Here is a 24314-nt window from a genome sequence, read left to right as displayed (position 1 = left end):
TGATGATAATGCAACAGAGAGGGGCAAATTTCAGCCTTTGCACAACTGCTGTGTTCAAGGTAACATTGAGCTGAAAGACCTCAAGCACGACAGAGTCCCCCCTGCTAGCATCGCACAGCAACTCCCTACCTCAAAGAAGTCACGATACAAACAGACCACAGAAGCTATTATAATCTCAATTTAACAGGTAGCCTGTCTGTCATCCCGTATTTGTAATAAATGACTCGTGCCGTTGGCTCTAGCAAGGTGTGTGCTCACACCTGCCGTGACTACCGCTCTGTTTCATACTTCCACTGGCCTAGGCTGGGTTTCTTCACGTGAAGACATCAAAGACGGCACATGGCCAGATTTGGAAAGCCACACAGCAAAGCAAGCATGCAGGCAGGTATCGAACAGTAGCTGCCACCCTAGTCTGAACGAGGAGCCTCATGCAGAGGTCTTCTACAGAAGCAAGATACTACTCAGCGTCTTCACTCTTGCCAAGTTTCTTCTGTAACTCTTCTGATTTGGGATAGAAAAACACAGTCTGGGGTAGCACCCTCAAAGGGTTGCTGAGCCAGGCCTAAGCCAAGATACAGTCATCTTGCCACAACCAGCCTGGCACTAATTTTTAAAGCAGAATAAATGCCTGCGAACTATGCCCATACGTAACTGGTTTATCTGGTCCTTCCTCATAGCTTCCTGCGAAGTGTGACACACTGCAGTGCATTGCTCCAAGAACTGCTTTTGCCACGTTCTGCATGACTCCTGAGGTTCCTCCCCTGCTTTATGTGTTCTGCAGCCATTTATGCACCAGAATAATATGTTAATAAAAAACCAACAGGGTTGGGGGTGGTTACCATACACTTTGCACTGTCTGCAAAGATAACGCTCGTGTCTGGGGATCTGTATCCCCTAATTCAATGCAGTGGGAGAGCTGCCTGGGTTTCTGCAGCATGTCTTACTAGGAAAACATCACAGCATCACACTAGCTGGGAAGGACATTAAAAAGTTGCTGCATGCACAAAACAACTGCAGTTGTTGCAACTAGGTCAGGTGAGAACATCAAGCTGCCTACAAACACATGATTACAGAGAGGCCTTTGAACTCTGACTTCTGTGGCTTTTTAGAGGTATAGGTGGAGTCCTTGGCCATAAAGTACGTGCTTTGTCACTTTGCAGCCCGTGTCCAGGGATTTGTGCTTGGCTAAACACAGGAGCTGCGTGTATGTATGTGGGAGCAGAGTTATGGCACTGCACAGCTGTAAGGGAAAAAGATCGGGATTGTCTGGACTTCCTCTCGGCAAGATATTTGTTTTGCAACACCAATACCCATAATTTGAATGCTAACATGCTGACGTCTGAGTTGTCCCCTGGTGCTCAACTCTGCAGAGTCATGGGGGTAGGAAGGAAAGATTCGGAACTTTGCTGAACAAGCCAAAAAAAAACCCCCAAACCTCTTTAGTTTGCAGTGGAGACTTTTGATGGTGCCAACAGCGAGGAATGCCATTTCATCTTAAATCAAGGCTGCTGTAGGAGGGCCAACAGGATCTGGAAATTAGGGCTATGCTTTTCATGGGTTTTGTATTACTCTGTTTTGAACAGAGCTGCAGAGCTGAGAGGAGCTTGGCATGAAGCCACTGTCCAAAACAATGTAGGGAAGCATATGTGGTTTGAGAATTACTCAATACCATTTCAGCTTTCAGTTTTTCCTGTCTTTCAATCCAAAAGGTATGAGGGTTCCACGACTCAGTTTCCTCTACAGTAAGCAACTGCACATAGTAATGCTCACTAAAATCCTTTACCATTGCAGTTCACACATGCAGTACTGTGGCTTCCCTCTAGAAAATGCTTGGAATCAATAAGAATTTAAATGAAAAAAAGATTAGAACTCCTCACTGGAATACATTACAGATAGTTTAATATTAATATTCCTATTAGCCATTGTATTATTGCTAAAATTTAGCAGCCAGGAGCAGCAGAATTCAGAGGAGCCACCTTGCTGTTACTGCACATCCAGAAACCACACAATGCCCAGCAGCAGAAGTTAGAGCTGGTCACATGTTAACAAATTTAGCCCAGAGCACAGGATCTGTACACAAAGGATCCATCATTTAAATCCAAGCTTTGCCCTAAAATGGGGTCTGAATGGTGTATATATACACAGTGCTGGCCACCCATCTAAAATTAATTCACCTGCAGCTCTTCACACTAGACAATTTGTGCCATGAGATAATCCTCCAGATGAGGGCATGGTGAAGCCTTGTGATGTGTGTTGCTGGTATAGTTAAATGCTTCTGCTTTCAGTGGAATCCTAGCTCACACTTCTGTACTGATATTACTACATCAAACTCTATGGCTGATCTACAGAAAATATAAGCTGATTTTTTTCCTCAAGTGCTAACCCTATCTAAGCCTACAATTTTCCTGGCTCTTGAGAACAAAGTGAATACATTCCTCCATTCTTCACTATTTCAGTAAAGGACTACAAAAACATGAAAAAAATAGTACATTGTTTACTGGGAATTAGTTCTGGTAGGTTAGAGAAGGACTGAGGAAGAAATAATGGATGGACACCATGTTATGTTAGTGCAGACAATATCAACTTCAGCATAGTGTTGAAGAGTAATAATAAAATGGTTTTTTTGAAGCTTCACATCATTCTAAATACATCTGAAAATAATGAAACTGCCTGCATGTAATCTGTTGAAATATGGCAGATTAATTTTACTTACTAGCAAGCAATAAATATATAAGAAGTGCTAAGTTAGGACATTTAAACTTCTACAGAATTTCAGAAAACAAGTGCAAATAATTTGCTAGATTTAACTACAAAGTTAGGATTGTCTTATACGTTGAAATTTCTCTGCTTTTGGCATTGCTGGGTAGCATATCTATTTGAAAATGCTTGAAAGCAGTATCATAAATGTTGCTTTTTATTCAGAACAACAGAATTACTGGAGGCATTAGGCAGGCCATCTATTTTAAGAACTCTGGAACAGAAAAAAATAAAAAGAAGATCGAAGGCTGTTGCTTAACTGTACCTTTCTCCTCTCTACTGAAACCCCAATTCCCCAACACTTGTAATTCAGGGATTGCTGGTATACTTCCATCTCTTCCCCCAGCCTGGGTCCTGGAAATCCGATTGAAGGGGTGGAGTATCATGCTGCCGGAGAGAGCTTGGCTCTGCTTTATTCTGGGCTGAGCATGAGTTATCTGATATTGGCTCTTCATACAGAAGTTTGTCATCAGAATTCTTTGCAGAGAAAAAATCTTTGTTCTTCTTCAAGAGCAAACTTCTTCCCTGAAATGTAGACAAACATTACTGTAAGCCAAGGGTGGCCAATCTGTTGAGCCAGTCAAGCGCAGTTCCCATGCCAAGGCAACATCATGTGAGCAGCGAGAGGGCCATGCTGGCGTGGGAGCACAGGGTAGTCCAAATCCCCAGCTGCCGAGGAAATGAGCCAGCAGGGACTGCGAAGCTGACATCACCGAGCTGCTGTGGGTCCCATCTGCATGCCCAGCCTGGCCTCATCTCAAAGCGGGGTCCTGGGGACCCATTGTTACCTCCTGCCTGGTAGCTGCTCCCAACCCTCCCCGCCATCTCCATTAAAGGGAGATTGGTGAATATATATTGTCACCTTCATTCTTTGAAGTTTTTCCTACAGGGGGGGAGAGAGTCCGGAAGGTCAATACCCTTGCATTAGACTATTCTGTACAATGCCAAGATAAGAGAGTTAAACAAGTTGTTCCATGAGCAGCAGAACTCAAGAACCCAGTTTTTCTGCAGATTTGGATAGGTTTTTGCCTTCATTCTCCCCTCCTTCAGCTATAGGACCCCAGCCTGGCAGTATGCATAGGACGATTCGCCAAGGCTGGGTTCTTTCCCTAGGTGGGGCAATTACTGGAATCTTCTGCTCAGAACAAGGGCTTTTCCTGGAACTTGCAACCGTCTGCCCTATTCAAACTTGGCTGAGATGGCCAGTGAGCTTAAAAATTATTGCAGAATACTGACAGAAAGAGCATGTGCATAAACTTCAGTTCTTCAGGAAATCAAGCTAGCACTGTCCTTCACTTCCCCTATCAGCCCCAAGGTAGCTGGTGCAGTAACCTCTAGAATAAAAAACTTGGAGGTTTTGCTCTGCCCTGGCAGGGTCCTTGCTCTGTTGGAGAAATGGAAACAATTTAAAATGCAACAAAGTCATTCCCTGCCACAAAACTCAGCTGGATGCCTTTCCAGCCTGCAAAGAAAGATGCCTTTCCCCAAACAGGAACACAGGACTCAAGGAAACAAATTGGATTATCGATCCATTGCAAAAAGGCAAGTACCTGTGAAAAACTGGAGAATTCACAAGAGCATCTGCTCTGCCCTATTTCCTCAGACACATGACAAGGTTTAAGTTACTGACAGGATAATTTACCAACATGAAATCTTAAATGTTAAGCTAAATATTCTACCTTCTGCTGTTCAGCTAGTGGTTCTTCAGCAAACTCTTTCACAGTAGGTTCTAGCTCATCTGGCTTTTGATGCTTGTCCAAAGCAGCCAGCACAGCGTCATGAAGCGTTAGAAAGAACCTTTCTTTGGTGACACAGCTGTCAAAGAAATCATTCTTCTCAAAGTCTGCTATCACAGAGGCTATAAAAAATGGGGGAAAATAAATAAAGCAGCAGAGTCGCACCAAGCAGTACGGCTAAAACATTTCACTTAAGTTTAAAACTTATCCTTTGAGATAAGTCAGTATTAGTAAAAAAATACTATACTCACAGTGACAGCCAGCTATAAGGACTGTAATGCCAATAGCGTGAAACATACGGATGATCTGTGGAAAGAATTCCATACAGGCATTAGAGCAATTCTGCGTTGTACAAATGCACTAGAAGGTAAAACATAAACAGGGAAATAAAACCTCCCTTGTAGTGTTTTAACTCTGAAGAAAACCCTTATTCTGGTATCTCAAATCCTGTTTTTGAGTTGAGCACTAAACAGGCAAGTTGTCCAAGATCTTAGTGAATGCTTACTCCAGAACCAGGGCAGGTCACAGCCAGACTCCATGCTGGCCCTCCTACAGTTCACTATGCAGCACCCAGTGTTATTTCTTCACTTAAAAAGTTCTCACAGGAACAGAGTAACTTGAAACATATGTCCATACGCAGATGCCATGCCCACATGTAAACAAGAATAGGAACCCCTATTTTCAAGTGTGACCTGTAATTCTGGTTGTCTCAATTTTCATGTCCAACATTTTTAGATCTATCAAATTAGTGTTAAAGGAATCAGATTTTAGAGGGGATAGATTGTCACCATTTTCTCAATGCCTGACCCTTAGTAATTAAAAGATCTCAAAGTAGTTTGTTTTGTTTTTTTAAAGGCAATGAAACTCATTATTTCAGAGAATCACAGAATTTCAGAATATGGGGATGGAAGGAATCTGGAAAAACTTTAACTTTATCCCCCTTCCCAATGGGAGGGCCATTCAATGGGTGGCAAATAAATCTTCAAGGATTTTAGGGACAACAGCTCAGTCCACAATTATTCCCAGTAGGTGTTAGTCTGACCTGTTATTAAACAAAAATCCTTTGAAGTTGAGCTACAGAGTTTGAGAGCGCTGACTAAGAATCCATCTGGAACTGTATCTTTCTGAGAAGCACAGCTACACGAAATTTATTTTCGCTAAATATATATCTCCATTGGCTAGGATCCCCTCTTGAAGATTTAAAAGTTCAAGGCATACTTCAAAGAAAAGGCTAATTAGGCAGTCAGCAATAACAACAAATTCACTCTAGGGGAAGACAGCTGGTAGTTTTATATCTGACACTTCTAAAGAGCATTTTTTTTAAATGTCCAGCTAGAAGAAAAAATAAACAGCCAGAATGGAAAAATCAAATTAGACATTTTTATAAATGTGTTTTTAGTTTATGTGATTCTACAACTGGTGACAATGCATGACAGGTTTTTGCATGTCTTTTGTGTGGACAGAGGGGCTTTGTGTTTTTTTTTTAAAAAGTGGTTTTATGGGAATTTATTAATTTCTGAAACTTGATAGCTAAATCTTGCACCCTTAAAGGTCAATTGGAAGATAAGCGGATTATTATGTAGTAGGGCATTTTAGGCTAACAAGAAACATAAGCCACTGGGTAAACTTCAGGTTTCACATTTATGTGCAGTTAGGTTGCTTACCTGTCGCAGTAACTCTGAACCTATCAAATCCACAAATTGCACCATGCTGAAGTCTAAAATAATGGTGTGAACTGGACATGGCAAATGTATCGGTTGTTCTTCCTGAGCTAACTGTACTGAGGAATTATCTATTGCAGAGCCTGGTGAAAGGCAAGCTTTTCTCTCTTCATCTTTGTTCTTTTCAGTTGTAAGTCCCGTGTTAAAGCCTGGGGGTGCACACTGCGTATCGGCTGCTCCCACCAAGAGCATCCTAGACCTGAGTTTGTCTCCATACTTTGACCAATGTACCAAATTAACTGAAGATGACGAGGAATTGCTGTCTGCGTGATGTTGCTTCACCAATTTCTCTGTATATGGTATCTAAGATGGAAAATGGAGAGTATACCAGTGGTTGGAAGAATTGGGCCCAGGAGGTGGAAAATTTTTTGCTGCAAGTAAGACAGTAATGTAAATCGTATGACATTGCTTCTCTCATGGTAAAAAACACATCTGAAATAACAGTAAATATAGGAAAAAGCCACAGGAGTATGCAAAGTAGCAGGTGACTTGGGCAAGCCCCAGATGTGGTTAGCAGAGTGCCTTCAGCCACCAAATAGTACCTCACTCTTCCACACCTTGCAATGGCCCATGATACTGGAATCTGACTTGTTACTTCTACCTTTCAGAAAAGACAAGAAGGGAAAAAAAAGACTGCCCATGGCCATTGCCTTTCTGAGCAACAGTAAGCTGACCCTTAGTGGCTCAGTTCTGCAGACCTTTGATTCATCTACTTTCTTGTATGGCAGCTGGTCACAGAATGGATCGATTTAATCAATTTTTCTTTCTTAATAGTTCCAAATGTGTTTTTTAATTTTTATAATGCAAGAAAGGAAAAGTCACTCTCTGCATTTTTATACTTTAGAAGATAATGTTAAATTACCTATCACTTCAACTCCCTAAGCAGCTCGGTGCCACGTATGTTTTCCAAACCACTATCTTTCAACCCATTTCTCATAGAAGGGCTTTTTCAAATCACATAAAACTGCTTGAAAAATGTCTTCTGAAGCCAGTCCATTCCCTGAAGTTCCTTCATGTATTGTCTAAGACAATTCAGAAAATTCAGATAAAGAGGGACAAGAGTGACTCTAGACGATGCACAGTGGCCAGTTATAGTAAAGATGAGAAATCCTCTAATCATGATAATCATAGCTGCCTTTGAGGTATTTTGTACTTGCACTTGGCAGTATTGGAAGGAACAAATTCCTCATAAGCAATGGAATTATCTCACTTCTGTGGGGAAAAAGGGGAAAATCCCTACTGAAGCACCTGACAAAATTAATTCTTTCAGCTGAGGAGAGGATACATTGAATACTTCAATTGCTAGTTAATTCACCCAGTAAGCTGAGCTACTATTGCACTATCACATAAACTATGTGTAAAGAAATACAGTGGTAATGTTTGCTTATTTTCAAACAGCAAATATATATATGCTTTATATAAACATTTACAGCGTTTTCAGTTTGGGCAAGTTAAAAACATTGTCATCGTTAACATAAAACCAGGCACCTCAAACAAACAGACTAGATAAATATACTTTTAAAGCTGACCCTAGGTGGTGGTAGAGGTGGATCACAGACACAAGAGCATTTAAGATCTTTCCTTTCCACTGCAGTGTCAGACAGACTAAGTGAAATTAAAGCTCTCATTTCACTTTCATCTAGAGGCACTGCTTTCATGTCCATCTGAAAAAGAAAGGCAGTTTTATTAGGGTTTTTATCTCCCTAATGCAGGCTCTCAGACACTTCAGCTGACTGAAAAAGTGGCATTTACCTTGCGTAACAAATAGGTTTTGAAGTGATTCATGTTTGCAAAAGAGATGGAAGAACAGCACTGGAAGATTTTGATACCTTCAATCTCCCTTGCCTGTAAAACAGAAGTTTTATCTGTGAGGGTTGTACCTAGAAGGAGCTATTTTTCCCCTCCTGACTGTCTATGTTGTAGTCTGCAAGGTCCTACCCTAAGGACAGTTTGTCTGGTCACATTGTTGACTACACTGCATTCTGGCAGTGGCACTGGCAGCATGGACTTAATTACCATAAACTAATCTGCTTCTCTGGCAATTAAAAACATACCTCCAGCACATCTATCACAGATGACAGTTGGCTGCTCTAATATAAAATAAGCAAATTACTTTTAATGCTCATTACAGAAAACATATACTATACCCTTGTCTTAGTAAATTTGTCCTTGTATTATTCCATTTTTTGCAAATCCATCAGCATCGCATTGGGAATGTACCCGTGTGGCAAAGGCAAAGCTCTCTACTGCTGTGTTGCCTAACTCTATGGTGCAGGACTTGAAAATAATGTGTTAAAAAGGCCTGTGCCCTACCTATTTTCCCATCACGGGGAGAACCTGTGAGTCAGTCTAGCACATGCACAGTCGTTATTGTGAAAACATATGTAGAGTGGACAAAACCAGACTGACAAAAGCAGGTCAGCAAAAAATGCCAAACAGCTCTGGAAATGACAGCAGTGCAGCTTCCAGCGTGGAGACAGCCCAGATGGACATAAGGAGCTCCACAGGCCCAAGCAGGCTGAGCTAGGTATCTGAATCACTTCACACTACAGATACTTAAGCATTCTTCAGTTTTCAAAGTTTTGAGTCAAATGAACTGAGTCTGAATGGTCCCCCCCAGGCATTTAAGGGAAGAAGCTAGATTAGAGAGAGATGGAACATTTGGTTTTTGTTCCCTCTTACGGCTCTGTAGACGGATAAACTTCTATAAATATTCATGTTTGGAATCTGTCCCAGCACCACCATCTTCATTCTGAAACAAGATGTTTATTAGGTTTTCACAGAGAACAGAGAAAAACCATTTGTTCCCAGAAGCTTGATCTCCATTTCTCTCCACTGGATACACCAACTGTAACTTAGAGGGTGCAAGTACAAAAAGTTATTCACTCATAATTAGGGTTCTTTGAGTAGGGGAGCAGTACACAAGCAGAGTCTTCAGCTACATTGGTGTCCTCAAGAATGTATAATGTCCCATTTCTAGCTCTGGAACACTTGTATTATTGTTATTACAGTAGAAAGCATGTATTCTCTCCATCTCCCCACAGCCCTCCTCAAAGATACATCTACACAGGCAGGTGGAGGCAGTTATAACTTGTGCTTAGAGCTGGATGCACACAGGCTAGGTCTGATCCAGAGGTCGTGTAGCAACATTAATGCAGGGGTTTGACTTGAAGGAGAATATCCTGGTTTGGGTACCATGCTTTGCTAATGGTGCTGCATGGTTTTGGGGCAGGTTCTGGTCAGTTCAGGGCATGGGTGAAATAAACATGTGGCTGGCTGCCTGGTTGCTGGAGAACTGGAAGGCAGTGGGCCCTGATGTATGGAAAATTGTTGTCAAGACAATCTATTCAAAGCAATCTGTTTGCAGATAACTTCCCATGCTTCTTCGAGTGTTGTTGGCATAATGCTCCCACTGGTAGGAAATTCATAAGTGGTTATATATTCTGAAGATAGTATGGACAACAGGGATACTTAACTGAACAGTGGCCGCAGAAATGCCCTTTCACAATGCTCATTAAATCCCAAGGCAAACCCAAGAGCATAACTCTGACTAGAGGTAATACAGTGAGCTTCAGACAGCAACTGAAGGTATTCTTTCAGAGCCACTCCGGGTCAGATCACAAGCAGTTCGATATTTGCAGCAACTGAATTATTTCCTACCTCCTTCCACGTTATTCTAGAGGCTTCAGTCTACTCAGACAAGCACCTCCTTATCATGGTAAATCTCAAGAGGTGCGGCTTGGATTTATGAATGATTTTCCTGTTTGGATTAGCAGCTAATAAACTGAGTAATGTGTGCCTGATGTAACCTCCCTCCCCTATCACGAACTGAGTTTATGGAGAAGATGAAGCAATTTGGTAAATGGCAGTGAAGACTGAGGAATGTATCTGAAACAAAGGCACAACATCTCATTTTATCCCTATAGCAGTATGTACACAGATCACCTCTCCTGGCTGATGCCTACACCACAATAAGCAGTCTTCAATAGCATGGTACATCTGCAGAAGGGACCAATCCAGAGCCCATAAACTTGAAACTGGCTTGGGATAGCATTAGAGAGACTCCAGAATGACCTGGCTGAAGTGTTTACAAACATGAAACAGCTTTTTAATTGTCACATGTATAACTATCTCCAGAACATCAACTCTAAGAAAAACTAGTATTTTGTTTTAAAAGTTACAAGTACCTGTGTGACCTAATGGTGATTATAAGGAACGTAAATCCCATGGCGATCGCTAAACCGACATCAAGATCAAAACAAAGCACTGCAGCAAAAGTTACAAGCCAAATAACCTTTGAACAAGAGACAGAGAGAACATGAGCAGTAAAAAGATGCAGAATGACCTCCAACTCAGCCCCAGCATTTGCAAATTGCAGAGAATATAAAAGGCTAGAAATGGTAATATGTGAAATGCTTTGTTGGCACATCTAGACCAACCCAGTCCTAGAAGTAGTCGCAAACAAGGATCACAAATCACAGTTCAGATCTCCAGACTTTTTAACAGGGCTTCAATTATTAGGAAAACACACATCATATTGGGGGTCTTTCTCTTTATGAGAAATCCTGCACAAGAGTTGACATGAGAATGTGGCCCCGGCTGGCAGCTAGACAATTTCCTTCTTAGGGGATGTAGGAAGCAACAACAATAATCAGTTTTCCATGTACAGAATTAATTGCAAATTGATTTGAAGAGATTTCAATACATTTCTTTCAGCGGATATTTCAAAGGATCCCTTTTCTAAAGGAATGGCCACTGCCGTGCCTTGCCCTCACAAAACATCCATTTCTTCCTTTAAGACACATTCCAAATCCTAGGTGGCTTTTTTTGTCACTTACAAAATGATACTTATCCTGTCTCCACAGGATGGGAATGTCCAGAAATTTTTCAAGAAAAGGGAGCATGTTAAATACCACGACAGCAGCCAGTATACCCTGTGGAAATCAGAAAAATAGCATCTATTATTTTGTTGTTTTTTGTTTGCAACCACAAACATGCTAAGGAACAGATATCCACAACAGAAAAACCACTTGAAATTAAAATCTTATAATAGCTTTATTTCCATAATTTTTATAGATAACAGTTCTCCTCTGATCTGCAAACCAAGATGAAACTAGCATATAACTTCTTGTTTGTTTTCACAATCACTTCTGCCAATACAACTGGACTTCCTCTTGAAATGCTATGTGTAGTTTCCATTACAGTGTTCTTCAATGAATCCCTATGCCTCCTGCAGCACTAGGAGAAAGGCCAACACTATCTACAAAATTAAGAGTTGCTGTTTTCAAAGAATGGTTTCAATTAGCATGGGTAGTTCATTGCCAGATTTAGGAAGTTGTTTGACACCATTTGTTGAAACAGCCTCTTGGCAGAGAAGAGGAGACTGAAGGGAAGTAGATGGTTAAATTTTTTTTGTCAGCTAGTTTTGGGAAAGGGATTAACTCTCCCATCTTACGAAGAGGCCAGGAAAAAAATCAGGAAGTAATGCTCCATCAGTGGTTCCCTAAGAAAACTTAGAGAAAAAAAGAAAGTCTACATAAAAATTTAAGGGAAAAGTAGAAAACTGAGTACTTTGAATAATCTACGATAACAAAATGTTTATGTTTATTGCACTGGCAATGCAAAATCCACAGAAGGCAGTTTAGGAGTCCATATGGTTTTAAAATAAACCTCAAAGACCAAGCCAGAATCAGAGACACTGAATCCAAATTTTCATTTGGAAGCTTTTATTTACCTCTTTACACTAAGGATTTTGAACCACCCATCTTGGAACTACTTATGCTGATGCAAGAGAGAAACTCATGAATTTGTTATACAAGTGTGCAAAAGCTTGGAAGATGTGAAACCAAAAGTGAAATACAACGTTTAAATTATAGGGGCTGGCAGTGAAATTTTAATCCAGTTTTACCCAATTAATTTTAGCTTGTACTGATCAGTGAGAGATGGGAGAGATGCAATATTAATTACCTAATACATTAGCCTGCTGAAATTTAGGAGAGTTTAAAGCCGTTGTTTTGGTTTGGTCCATCCCTGAAAACAATTAACTCTAGAGCATGATCTAATCCCTAACTCTCCCAGAAAAATCTTCATATTATGCTTAGAAAATCTTCATTTTATGCTTAGGAAGTAAGTAGGCTTCTGCCATAACTATTTCAGGTTCACTTACATTAGGCATCATCTGGAAAAAGTGTCCTAGTTTCAGTGCAATCACCAGCATCATAGATGCTCCAATCGCTGCTGCTAACTGAACAGAAATACTTCATTAGAGAGGCCTGACAGAACCATTTACTTACTTGTCCTCTCTAAACAAGTAGATATGTCCCATGTAACACCACCGACTGGGAAAAATAACCAGGGAACAATTAGCAAAGGCCACAGGTATGCTTCAATGCATGGTACAAATTCTAGACTACTCAAGCTGAAAGAGTTTTCTGTACATACAGATTTGGCCTAAATGGACTATTCTTAGGCACAACAGAACAATGTAACAAAGGATTTTGGTTTGATAATTTCACCTGACTAATAGGAGACTTCTCTTGCAAGTCAGACTTTGGAATAAAATCTTTATTAAACAAAATTATTTCTATCCTGCAGTGAAGCGTGTACAGACATTCAGTTAAGAGGTATGATAAAACCATTATTACATATTATTATTACATATTACACCCTCTTTCCCACCTGAAAAAAAAAAAGCACAAAGTCAAGTACTCAAAAGTTAGGAAGAAGTGACAGAATTAAGGGTGCATGAACAATTTTCCATTTGGCTTTTTGGGTATATTCACTAAAATACAGTTTTAAACTGCATGAACATATCCTATCCTCCCCACAGGATCCTGGCTTCCTTCATGGCATGTCATGTGCTGTAAATATCATGTAAGTATAGTACATAATATAACATACACAGAGAGGGTATCTGAACTCATGTTGCATGGGTATGTAACTTTACTTCTCACAAATTGTTTAGATTAAATATCAGCCTATACTCCGTATACAGGGATTTTCAATGAGAGTTTGGAAGCTTAAAAAATCCAGCCCAGCTCACCTGTGTTCTTCCACCTGTCTTCTCTTGAATGACAGTTCCAGAAATAGCACAGCTGACAACAAAGCTTTTGAAAAATGAGCTGCAAATATTGCATAGCCCCACAGCTATTAGCTCCTGTAAAACAGAACAGAAGGAAGCAGAGAAAACCCCAAACGAATGACTTACCTTCACAGAAGTAGCTTACCAGGAATTCCTTTCCCTTTGCTCACACTTGCTAGTTGCTCATCTGTGTTGCTAAGCTCAGGAAACCTTCTGGAAAGCCAGGTCTCCTATGGTTAAAATGAGCTCTCTTAAAAGGCATACCGTTTTCACAGCTGAGGATCTCATGGACCCAAAAATTCAATTCCTTCTTTCAGAGAAATCCACTTAGAACCCCAAAGCTATGAAGCACTGGCTTTCAAGCTAACATGTGGCAAATCTCAGTATGCAGCATAGTACACCTGGACAAAAGTTGAGTGGAAAAGACATTCCCTTTATATTTATCCCCAGAGGCTTCAAGAACTCAGGGCAGCTTCCTTAGTGGCTTAGTTCCATTCTAGTAAAGATCCAAAGCCATCACAACAAGCTAAACGTGGAGTAGTGCAAAATACCTAATGCTTACTAACTCTAGCACGCTGGAAACTAACATGGTTTTAGCTTAAAAGTATCTCAAAGCAATCACTGATCAGAGAATCCATACACTGGGGCAGTAGCCACATATAGAGAAGAATTACAGCTGCTCTGGACATTTACAATTTCAGCTATTAATTTATCATGCTTTTGTAGTCTCATGGATTCATGACAGCAAGGGTCCTCAGCTATCAGTTGCAGCACTATGTGTGTGTGTGAGGTTTATCATCGTAATCGCTGGGCATATACAAAGGTGTCTTGGTCAAAGAAGGCCATATTTTGGCCTTCACATTATTGGCTTATAACATCCACTTTCCATAGGGAAGGGTAACAAGTTGCTACAAAACCATCATCTGGCATATTCACTCCGTCCTTGAATTTCTACCACTGTCAGGTAGTTAGTGGCTTTGCAAGTTGAGTTCAGCTTGCTTCTTGGCCTAGGAAGTATGTGTAGTTTTGTTCTCACCTGATTGCTGGCAATATTGTAGTTGTGAAGTGAAGCATACCTCTCCCCAACAAAACCAAGAAGGAAATAGCTTACGAAAGCAAGGGAGAAGGCATGCAGTATGATCTTGCTCAGGTTTGATAAATCTGGCGGTGTAGGAGGCAGAAACCTACAGGATCAGAGAACAGATAAATTTAGACCTGTTCTGAGCTCTGTCCACAGTAACTCCAAATGCAGGATCAGAGGCATCCAGCACCCCACAGGAGATCCTCTCAATCTGTAAGACTTCCACCTCACAAAAAATGCAAATTCCTTCCTCTGTGTGCTAATAAAACCTAATACAGAAAACTATAGTCTGAATTTTGCATATGCTCAGAAATGATGATGCAATTAAAATTCCTGAAGATTTATTCCTCTAGCTGTACTTCCCAGTAAAAGTCAGCCCATGTCAGATTTCAAGAACAGGCTGAAACATCTCTTTTGTATGTCTAAAGTACAACCTCATAAACAGCACAGATTACTAACCTCTGCGGAATCATACTGACCACAGCACTACTAGATTCAGCGTGAAGATGAATGTGATTAGAAATAATGCTGAATGTGATAATCTGAGAAAGAAAACAAGAAGCAATACCAGAGATCATACAGCATTTACTCCTGAAACTGTACACAATCCATCTAAAGACAGTTAATCTTGTAGGAGTATTCAAAGGACTTAAGCACAGATTCAGTGTGCAAATATAACAGCATCCTGAAGCAATATTTGAAATGTTTTTTGAAATAAAGTATATTATACTCTCTGTTAGTTCAATTATCACAATGGCATTTTGGAGATCACTTACCAAGAGAAGTTCCATAGGAAATGCAATAGGACTATATTTATAAGTTATTGTGATAGATGTATTGACTCGTAGTGCAGCCATGCCAAGCAAAAATAGCAATATGCTGGTGGCATTAGCCTTTGGGAGTGTCCGGAAGAAATGAAACAGATTCTGAAAAATAATCATCATAAGAGAGGATCAGATACTACAAATATTTCTATATTCCAGGAGATTGATATAGGTTGCCCTGACTCCTGAACTCATCCTTTCTGCTACAGTGGTATCTTCAGTTAGAAGAAGAGAGATGCTAAGAGAAAAACAGTATTTAAAAATCTATCTTTTCTGTTGGTATCTGCAGAGAAAACGCTGCCACAAATAGCTCAGATCCAGTACCGTCATTCTTCTCTTTTCTACACTACCTTTTTCTCAAGTTGTCTGATTGACATTACTAAAGTAAATTAGGATGAATTAGCTTTAACTTGTCTTTAGCTTGGAGTCTGCTCCTTCTTTGTCAGATATGAAAAAGATACTGTGTGCCCAATAGCTTGCCCATGATGATCTACTGAAGAAAAAAAGTACCTTTTCCTCTAACCTTTGCTCTACTACAATTATAGACAAGCTGAAAATATATTATAGTGCTACATAAGTAATTAAAAATATGCACACAGACTTTTCTTCTTGCATGTCACACAATAAGCTCCATACATTGTTCAAGACAACAGGAAGGCGAAGTAAACCACAGCTGAGACTTGCACAAATATCCCTTAGCAACTGACTTAGATTGAAATTGCCTTCAATTTCTGAAGCTGTTCTCTTCTTTCGCCTCCATGAAGCATGCATTTCTTCAACTAATAATGAATTTACTCACATAGAAAATGCCCAGGGGGCCCTTATGGAAGTCAAGCATGACGTCAAAGATAAAGGTAAACTGTGATACAATGACATGCAATGCTGCTGCCGTGAGGTAGGCATCAATGAGAGTCTTCGGCAGGTATGTTGTTACAAACCCCAGGCAAAAGCAACCTAGCAGCAACTGTGTGGAACAAACGAGAAGCGAGATGTGGTATAATTATCAATGTCTAACCCCGCCCTTCTTGTTTCCATATTTGAAGAGCATGACTCTTCAATGCCATACATGATGGATAGTTATTTGAACACACTATTTTCATTATGCACAATTAAGTAAGACACTGCCAAACCCAAATAGGAGCACTTTATACCAAGTGTGTGCAGTTATGCAGGACTACCTAAGGGTCAACATATTGCAGAACTGGTCAACATAAAAGATAGTAATTTACTTCACACATATTAATCACGGACACATGAATCTTAACCTATCATATCTTTTTCAGACAGCATGAGAGGAAGAGACGACCTTCATGTCCCACTTTGCACAACACGTGTATTCAAATGTGCCAAGCTTAGTATTTGTGGTAAGAATATGCAAGCAGTACCAATTCTTACATCTGTATGAAGAATGCATGTAAGGATATGTCATTAAGGGTATAAAACAGATTCATCTTCTACCTGAATGATGCCAGTTAAAAATGTTATTGATGTGGTAAGTGTCAAGGCCTCCATGTAATCCTTCGTAAATGTGGGGTCTGAGAAGTTGTCCAGTGAACCATTAGAGGACAATGTTTGGTTGAAATTAACAGTCTTCAGAATGTTTGTCACCATCACATTTAGGATGCTGAATGAGCCTGGAACCAACAGAACAGAGAACAGAAAATGGAACTGTGTGAGATGTTGCAACAAAGAATATCTTAAAACCACACATCCGTCTCTTCCCTCCACCATCAGTCTGTGCAGTATGAGACAGTCTATTTTCATTCATATATATAATCCACATATATAATCAATTTTTATAGCTTCTGAGTAAGTACCTAAAATTTCCAAAGTCCTGTCTGAAAATTTCAGTTTCCTACCATTTTACAAGTGAAGTCTTCAGCTGGTCAGATGCACAACAAAAAGATTTTAATGTAAAGCACAAAAAATGGATGCATTACAATAAGCCGCCAGAAAGGCTGAAAAACATAGTCAGTCAGAGAAAGAACTGCCAATTTACCTAAGAGGCCAGAGCTCCACATACCCACTCATTATAATAATGTGAAGGGCCTTTGCACATGTAAACAGCATTTTAATAATCTAGCTTTTGAACAAATTAAGAATGTAAACGCATCAACAGTTCAGTCATGGCAAGAAACTGCATGTAGAAGACCATGAAGAAGATCAGGAGCCAAGTCATGATTCACAGTAACATCCTGGGGGTAAATGTGAAGCAGCTTGCACTGGTCCTTTACTTTACGTAGGAGATGCCTCCATGACACTCCAGCCACCTCCTTTGCACTGGTGTCTGTGATAGCTCATGTCCTCAGGCGTACAAATGACTTCGCAGCTGAAACTTGACTGATGTGGTGAAATTCTCACCACAGATCAGCTGCAGAAGCGGAACAACAATGAACTGAGAATCTGGGGGTCTGGATTCTCAACCTAAATAACATCTGTGTATTAGACGAAATACATTAGGACATCTTGCCAGTTTTTTGAAGCAGCATTGAACATAATCTCTAAGTCCTGTAGAAACATTTCACAGTACAAAATAAACCTCACCAATTGAGATATGATGAGAAGTCCCAAATATAACATATGTCATCGAGCAGCAGAACGCAGAAAGGAAGCCATTGATATTTGGCAGAGGTAACCTGGTCAGCCAAACTCCCAAGAGCCCTGGAAAGCAAAAATCTGTTTCTAAAGTCAAGCAAATTGGGAAGGCTCTCTATCTTTGGTTACTATTTTTAAGTAAAATTTTGCTGATGAAAACCTGCCAACCCTTATGAAAATCCCATTTTATATATTCACAGAATCACCACACATAGGTAGCATGAGCGCTGGTCTTGCTTACACTACCTGCCACTTTCCAGTTTGGGCCTAAATATGCCAAATCAGTGAGCAAGATGGCCATTCAACTCCCACAGTCTGTTTTTTTTAGGGAATTCAGGACCTGATAAAGCCAGGCCAGTTAGTGACAAAAGCCAATGTTGTTTTATGACATGGGCCCTTGCCAACTAGAAATTAGACAAAGAACCAGAACAACTCTTTGTTTAGGCCACCTACTAGTGGGGTGGCTGTGCATGTGGGTATCTTAACAGACCTGATTTTGCAAGGTGGATTTTAAAAACCATATTATTTTGTTTGCGATATAGGAAAATGCTGCTGTTAAGTCTATATTTTGAGTTAGTTTGAGGGAAACTTTATGAAAAAAGTAGTGTCCTGTCCTTGAAATTACACCATGTAACATCTGATTATAGAAAATAAGTTCTCCTGCAAATATGCAAATAAATAGGTTAATGATTTAAGGAACTTCCAAGGTTAAAGTTCCTGCATAACCTGATGACATTAGAAAGAACAGAAACACACACAGGAGATAGATAGATTATGAAAAGCATGATATACAAAAGGAAGCTAGAGTGTTTTTTTCTCTCTGCCTACCTTGAGGAACCTGAAACATCCCAACACTTAGGCCTGCATGTAGATCCCTCAAGATCCATTCTCTGAACCGATATGAAAACAGCCAGTTCAGGATAGGGAACATCTTGAGTGTGATCTTTCTGAACCTTCCCCAGGAGAAGCTGAAAAGAATCAGATAAGCTAAGCTATATGCAATGGCTTTTACAATCTCCATCTCTGCAGTACTTTTGCATGGCCTCATGCTCTGCAGGCACAGAAGCCACACTGCTACAGTTAGCTCGCTGCAGGCACCAGGTACTGTGAACCCACACAGGTGTTAGCCTTCTGCAGATCCAGCTGGCATATAACATGAATCCTACATGGGCACCCCCATTCCTTTGCATGCCATTCAGATGAATCGCAAATACTCTGTGTGCCATTTATATGATAGCCTGTCAGCGCTGGAGCCCAGAGCGCTAGATGCATCAATTACTTGACCTCATTAACACTGCAGAAAAATAGGAGATGGTATTTTGATTTCTCCTATTCTGATCTAGAAGAAAAACAAACACTACATCTGGGGGGCAAAAATAGGCAAGCCTATCCCACCTCCCCAAAACCAGTCAAATGTTTCCTGTATTACATTATTTAATAAGGGGATGCAAGCAAGACTTGACCTACATGATTTATTTTGTGTATATGTTTTTGAATCAGAATCTCCAGTAGGTAAACTCTGACTAAACACACGGCCCTGTGCTCCTTCTTCCCCTTTTTAATCCCCTGGCAATGTTGGTGATTTTCTACTTACAAACCAAATACAAGTGATGTAGTGTCTGCCCAAGGCTTCTGGCAGCCTTGAACAGTGGCTGCGGGAACTGACCCCAGTTAACATTACAGAGTTGAGTCTCCTTCCATCATTTTATTGTCCAAGGTGACTACACACTGGGCTGACAAGTGGATAAATGAATAAAAAATGAGACAAAATGGAGAACAGAGAAAACACATGAGATAGATAGGGAAGTGGAAAAGAAACAGGGAAAAGAGTATGAGGAAGAAGGCAGATACGGTTCTTAGACAATGAGTTGGGGGAGGGAATAAAGAGATTTTCTTATTAAACATCAAGTGCAATGATAAAGCTTCCAATAATATTAGCTATGACTTTAGAGCAAAACTCTCCCTTTGATCTCTGGGCACAACTTATTTTATTGCACCAGGTGTTTCTGGGTGGACAGACTGTTAACTCTAGATCACATGTCATAATTATATACAATTCAACCCTTTCCATCAAGTAATTTTGTTTCTCCGACTCCAGAACTTCATCCAATCCCCTTCTTACTTTTTTTTTTTTTAAATATATAAAAAGACAGCACTGGGACAGAAGGCTATTGCACAATTTAAGGATCTTACTACTTAATGACAAGTCTTCATGGTGAATGAAAACTAGAAAACACAATAGCAACTCAAACTATGGCTCTATTTGCCTTCACTTATCACCAGGAAATTACTTTACAGCAGCATAAGTTAGACGTGACCCATAATTTTAGGCTGCAGTCCCACACATAGCTGAGCTGATGTAAGAGCTAGTTATACAGAAAGAGAGAGGTCTGGCTCCCCTACTTTCCTTTCCCTGTGTGGTCCTGTCCCTTCTGGCAGCAGCAAGCTGTTAGATTAGCTCACCACACCTTGTGGAACCTCACCCATAGCTAGACTTGAGTCTCAAGTCCTGCCCTGGTCTCAAAACAACAGTTTAAGTTTCAGTATACATTCACTATACATGCTGAAACAAAGCCCAGATAAATGATGAATCAGAGACTTTGTATTTACTTTCTTAGTGGGACTTTGTAGAGTAGACACAGCCATAACCATTGACAGTCCACCCTGGATCCAAAAAGAGATTCAGAAAGAAAACTGAGATATTCATAGTCAAACAAAACTAAAAGGCAAGCTGATGAATGGACTTCCTATTTTTTATTATATTTGCCTAGCTGGAAGAACATCAGGAATTCTCCTATGCTGCCAACAAAGACTGCCTTCTGGTGAGCCTGCAAAGCTCCTCTGGCAGAAGAGATGCTTCTACTCCCAGTATAATGCCCAAAAGAGAATTTTGGCAGGTGGGAAAACGAGGCTGTGGAAGCATTAATGCTTTATCAGTACCCTAGCCTCACCAGTTCTTCTCAAAGAACACAGGAACATAGCTCCAAAATAACACCAAAGCAGGTCAGTCAATCTCAGTCATACCATTATGCAATTTTCCACATGCCCAGCTAAGAGGGAACAGAAAAAGGCTCCTGAAATTTAAGAAATAAAAGTATCAAAAGGCACGAATCAGAAAAAAGCAAATGAAAGCCTGTGTCTGACAGCTGGGCTGAGGGAAACACTGGAGGGAACTACAACTATTGGCAGTCTCTCTTTACAGTGCATATATCCCTCACACTATCATAGTCTTGAAGTGAACAGACACTTTTGCAGATTGCAAATAGCAACTTCGGTAGTGCAGCACTAAACTGATCTTGCACGCTTCAGGTGCCAAGTTGCTGTAAGTGGGTGTTCTGCTTTGGTTATCAACCAGTGCAGTTCAGCATTTTAACTACCAGCTGTGGAAAAGTTAGCACCCTTTTTACACTTGGGCTTGAAGAGTGTCCTTAAGTTTCTTTACACCTGATAAATTCCTGGCATAGAACTCACCTGCACTGTAGCCGTCTGTTCTCCCGAGGCATCTGTAGTGCTCCACCCAAGGTGGAGGACAGTTTTCTTTCAAAATATGCCTGGAAGTGTTCCTCAGTCTGCATTTCTCTTTGGACCCTGTAAGCTGCCGGTTGCCTGTAAGTACCAACAGTATCCTTCTCAAGTGCCATGTTTTCCTTCTGACCGCAGTCAGTCAAAAACAGAGGAACAGCAAATGCTGGAGACCATAATGAACGCTGTCTTTCTTGGTAGTGAGACTGGAAAAAAGAAACAGGGTCACTGACTGAAGTAGCTATTAAAACCAAACCAAAAAGCACGATATGTGATCAGTCTATCCCAACATCATTCCTGTGAAGCCAGTAGTTACAGCAGGGTTAAGCAAGGCTCTGGAGAATTAAATCCATGAAAGACATGCTGCTCTTGGGATCAAAGAAATCAATTGCCAAATCAGTTGTAGGAACACTGTGTCCTTCTGGAACTTCCCTTGTTCCTACTCAGTAGGAAAGACCAGCCTGGAACCCCTCCATTTTGTGATCCCAAAAGCAGGCCTGTGTTTAGGGAACTAAATACAGTCCCTCTCCATAAACCTACCACAGCTGAGGAAACAGTTTGAATTCTCCTTGTTTCCAATCCTGGAGGAAAAAAGCTTAGTCTGAATCACACAGAGAGCAGCTAACTATGAGGCTGTACAAATGCTGCAACTTGCTGTATAAAATTGGTATCTGATACCATTCAGGTTTTTAAATCCCCAAAATGTCTGACTCACATTCCTCAGTATTTTATTATCAGGAAGGGGATCTGAATTCAATCACTATCACTCAGAGTAGGTAAGATGTGAGTTCCCAGAGTGAATACTGAGTAAGTAAAGGTCCAGTGCAAGAACAGATCTAAGACAAGTTCTCATACTGACAGCTGAGGCAGAAAAAAAATTCAAATCCAGAGTTACCAAGTGAAAGTACACTTAAGAAGGGTGGTGACATGTAGGAACATATTTTTTTGCTACGGGCAGAACAAAGAAAGAAAAGAGGAAGTATAAAATGGCTGTGAGTGAGCAGTTCAGAGTGTATTTAGAATGCAATCCAAGTTTAAAGTATCAAAACCTGCAAAAAAATTCATTGGGATTTAAGTTTTCTCCTCATATTTCCTTTCCTGAACCACCACGATCAGTTCGTACAGGTCTAGTCCTTTGCATGACTGAGATCTGCTACTTCTGATACAGCAATAGGGACTCCAGCACAGTATTTACTGTCTTGTGAGACATATCTACCAACACGTACACATGCCCCAGTCATTCTAAACGACAGAGAGAGCTAGTAGTAGGCAAGTTTCAAACACACTCCATCCCTAGGGCACAGTTTCTTCTTCTTTTTACAGAGGAGATAAATCAAGGTCTTCCACAGATGAGTTTAAGAGCCATTTTGTTCATTAGCTTTTCATACCCAGTGCAAGCTTTTGAAGCCTTAGCTGTTTCTAACATCTTTGAGCACAATCACCTCTTTTCAAGGCAAATACAACAAGCAAAACTAGCAAGAAGCTAGAGTTTGCAAATCAAAGGCATTAAAAACCCCAGCACGCCAAAAAGTAGTTACTTTTTAGATGCAAGCAGTGGTAACCTTCAGCTGTTCAGCTGTGTTATTTGGACTTCAGTGATGACTCACAGCAGCAGAGGACAGGGTCCCACTCTGTTACACTGTGTAGAGAAAGAGAAGGGTTTTGACGTGGGAAGCCAAATGTTTTAAAAGCAGGCTTCCATATCCCATTCCAAATGTGTGTCTTGGATAGTACTGCTAACGAGACTCATCTTCCTCAAGCTTGAGATCAAAAGCTAAGTGGCCTTAAACACAAATCCCTAACGCTATTTATTTGCTGTGACATTCTGTACTTACTACCTGGTGAAGACACCATGGGCTTTACTCCAAAACATGCTTAACCTGCAGCACTTAATGACTTCATTGAGTCTTAGGCATGTACTTGAAAGCAAGCACATACATATCTTTGATATTGCAAGACCTATTGCAGTACTGAGAAATAGTTTATTCTCCAAACACACAGAGAAAGATCAGGACAGTGGGACATCTGGGCAGGGAGAGCTTAGCTCTCCCCATCGCTCCTGGCTTGAAGCCCCTGTAAGGGAACAAAGTGTGAACACCGGTGACCCTGACAGGTTACCCTGCAGAAGTGCTGCCTTAGGTAAGTTTTTTTCATCTATTTTCCTTTTTCACCTAAAGCACACCCTAAGGGAGGCTGCGCAGGAAGGCCAAGCAGGGTTCACGAAAAGGCGAAAAAAGGGCAGCAATTCCCGAATTTTGGCTTATTTGCGCCGGAGAAGGTTCACATCGTGACCCTCCAACCCGTGCAATACCCCACAAGCCGCTGCCCCACGCTTCGCTCCCCGGAGGCCCCTCCCCGCGGGGCAGCTCTCGCGAGAGGTGGCCGCGCTGGTTCCATATTGGGTCATCTCTGCCTTCGGCGCCTCAGCTCTCGCGAGAGCGATCGTGACGACCGACTGGGCTCCGCCGTCGCGGCGGCGGCGGCCGGGGCGGGGGCGTCCAGTGTGTGTGAGGGCGGGGGGTTCGGTCTGTGCCGCTTGGGGCGGAGCAGAGGCAGCGGCTGTGGCGTCGCCTGCGCCGTCCTACCTGCGACGGGAGTGTCTCCCCACACCGCCGCCCCGCCCGCCCGTCAGCCCTCCTCCGCCCCGCTCGCTGCCGGCTGGACGACCCTCCCCCGCCGCGCCTCTCTTCACCTCGCCTCACCTCACCTCACGGGGCTATCCCGCCCATCGCTATCCGGGGGAGGGACGGAGGGAGCCGGGAGAGAAGGGGGGTGTGTGTGTGTGTGTGTGTGTGGAGGGGAGGGGAGGGGAGGGAGAGAAGGCGGTGACAGGGCCCGCAGCGCCCCGCTGTCAGCGCGCCCGCCCCCTGAGGCGAGGTGAAGGCGGGAGGGGAGCGCAACCGGCCGCGCGAGGGGGCGCGCGCGAGCGGGCGGGGCGGCGGCCAGCGGGCGGCGGCGTGAGGGGACGGCGGCGGCGGCGGCGGCGGCGGTGGGGAG

At 41.6% G+C, this 24314-nt stretch overlaps 1 protein-coding gene across 2 annotated transcripts; it reads right to left on the bottom strand.

Moving 5' to 3' along the window:
- Positions 1-2476: 2476 nt before the first annotated feature.
- Positions 2477-24271, bottom strand: SLC26A8 (solute carrier family 26 member 8). 2 transcript variants are annotated; one of them, XM_052814666.1, is made up of 21 exons: positions 24025-24271; positions 22856-22956; positions 21267-21523; positions 18624-18763; positions 17745-17861; positions 16659-16834; positions 16000-16164; positions 15153-15302; positions 14836-14918; positions 14332-14479; positions 13257-13370; positions 12381-12458; positions 11053-11148; positions 10402-10508; positions 8897-8966; positions 7967-8059; positions 7744-7878; positions 6158-6517; positions 4745-4799; positions 4437-4615; positions 2477-3282 (listed from the first exon to the last, which is right to left on the bottom strand). In XM_052814666.1, the coding sequence occupies exons 3-21, from the start codon at positions 21434-21436 to the stop codon at positions 3067-3069; spliced, it is 2652 nt and encodes an 883-aa protein (XP_052670626.1). In that variant the 5' UTR covers positions 21437-21523; positions 22856-22956; positions 24025-24271; the 3' UTR covers positions 2477-3066. The 2 variants fall into 2 exon arrangements, with proteins under 2 accessions (XP_052670626.1, XP_052670627.1); XM_052814667.1 differs by lacking the exon at positions 7744-7878.
- Between the last annotated feature and the right edge of the window lie 43 nt (positions 24272-24314).

This window comes from Harpia harpyja, chromosome 19, assembly GCF_026419915.1.
Source record: "Harpia harpyja isolate bHarHar1 chromosome 19, bHarHar1 primary haplotype, whole genome shotgun sequence".
NCBI lineage: Eukaryota > Metazoa > Chordata > Aves > Accipitriformes > Accipitridae > Harpia > Harpia harpyja.
The sequence above is the reverse complement of the archived record's forward strand: the minus strand, read 5'-3'. Positions and strand labels throughout refer to the sequence as shown.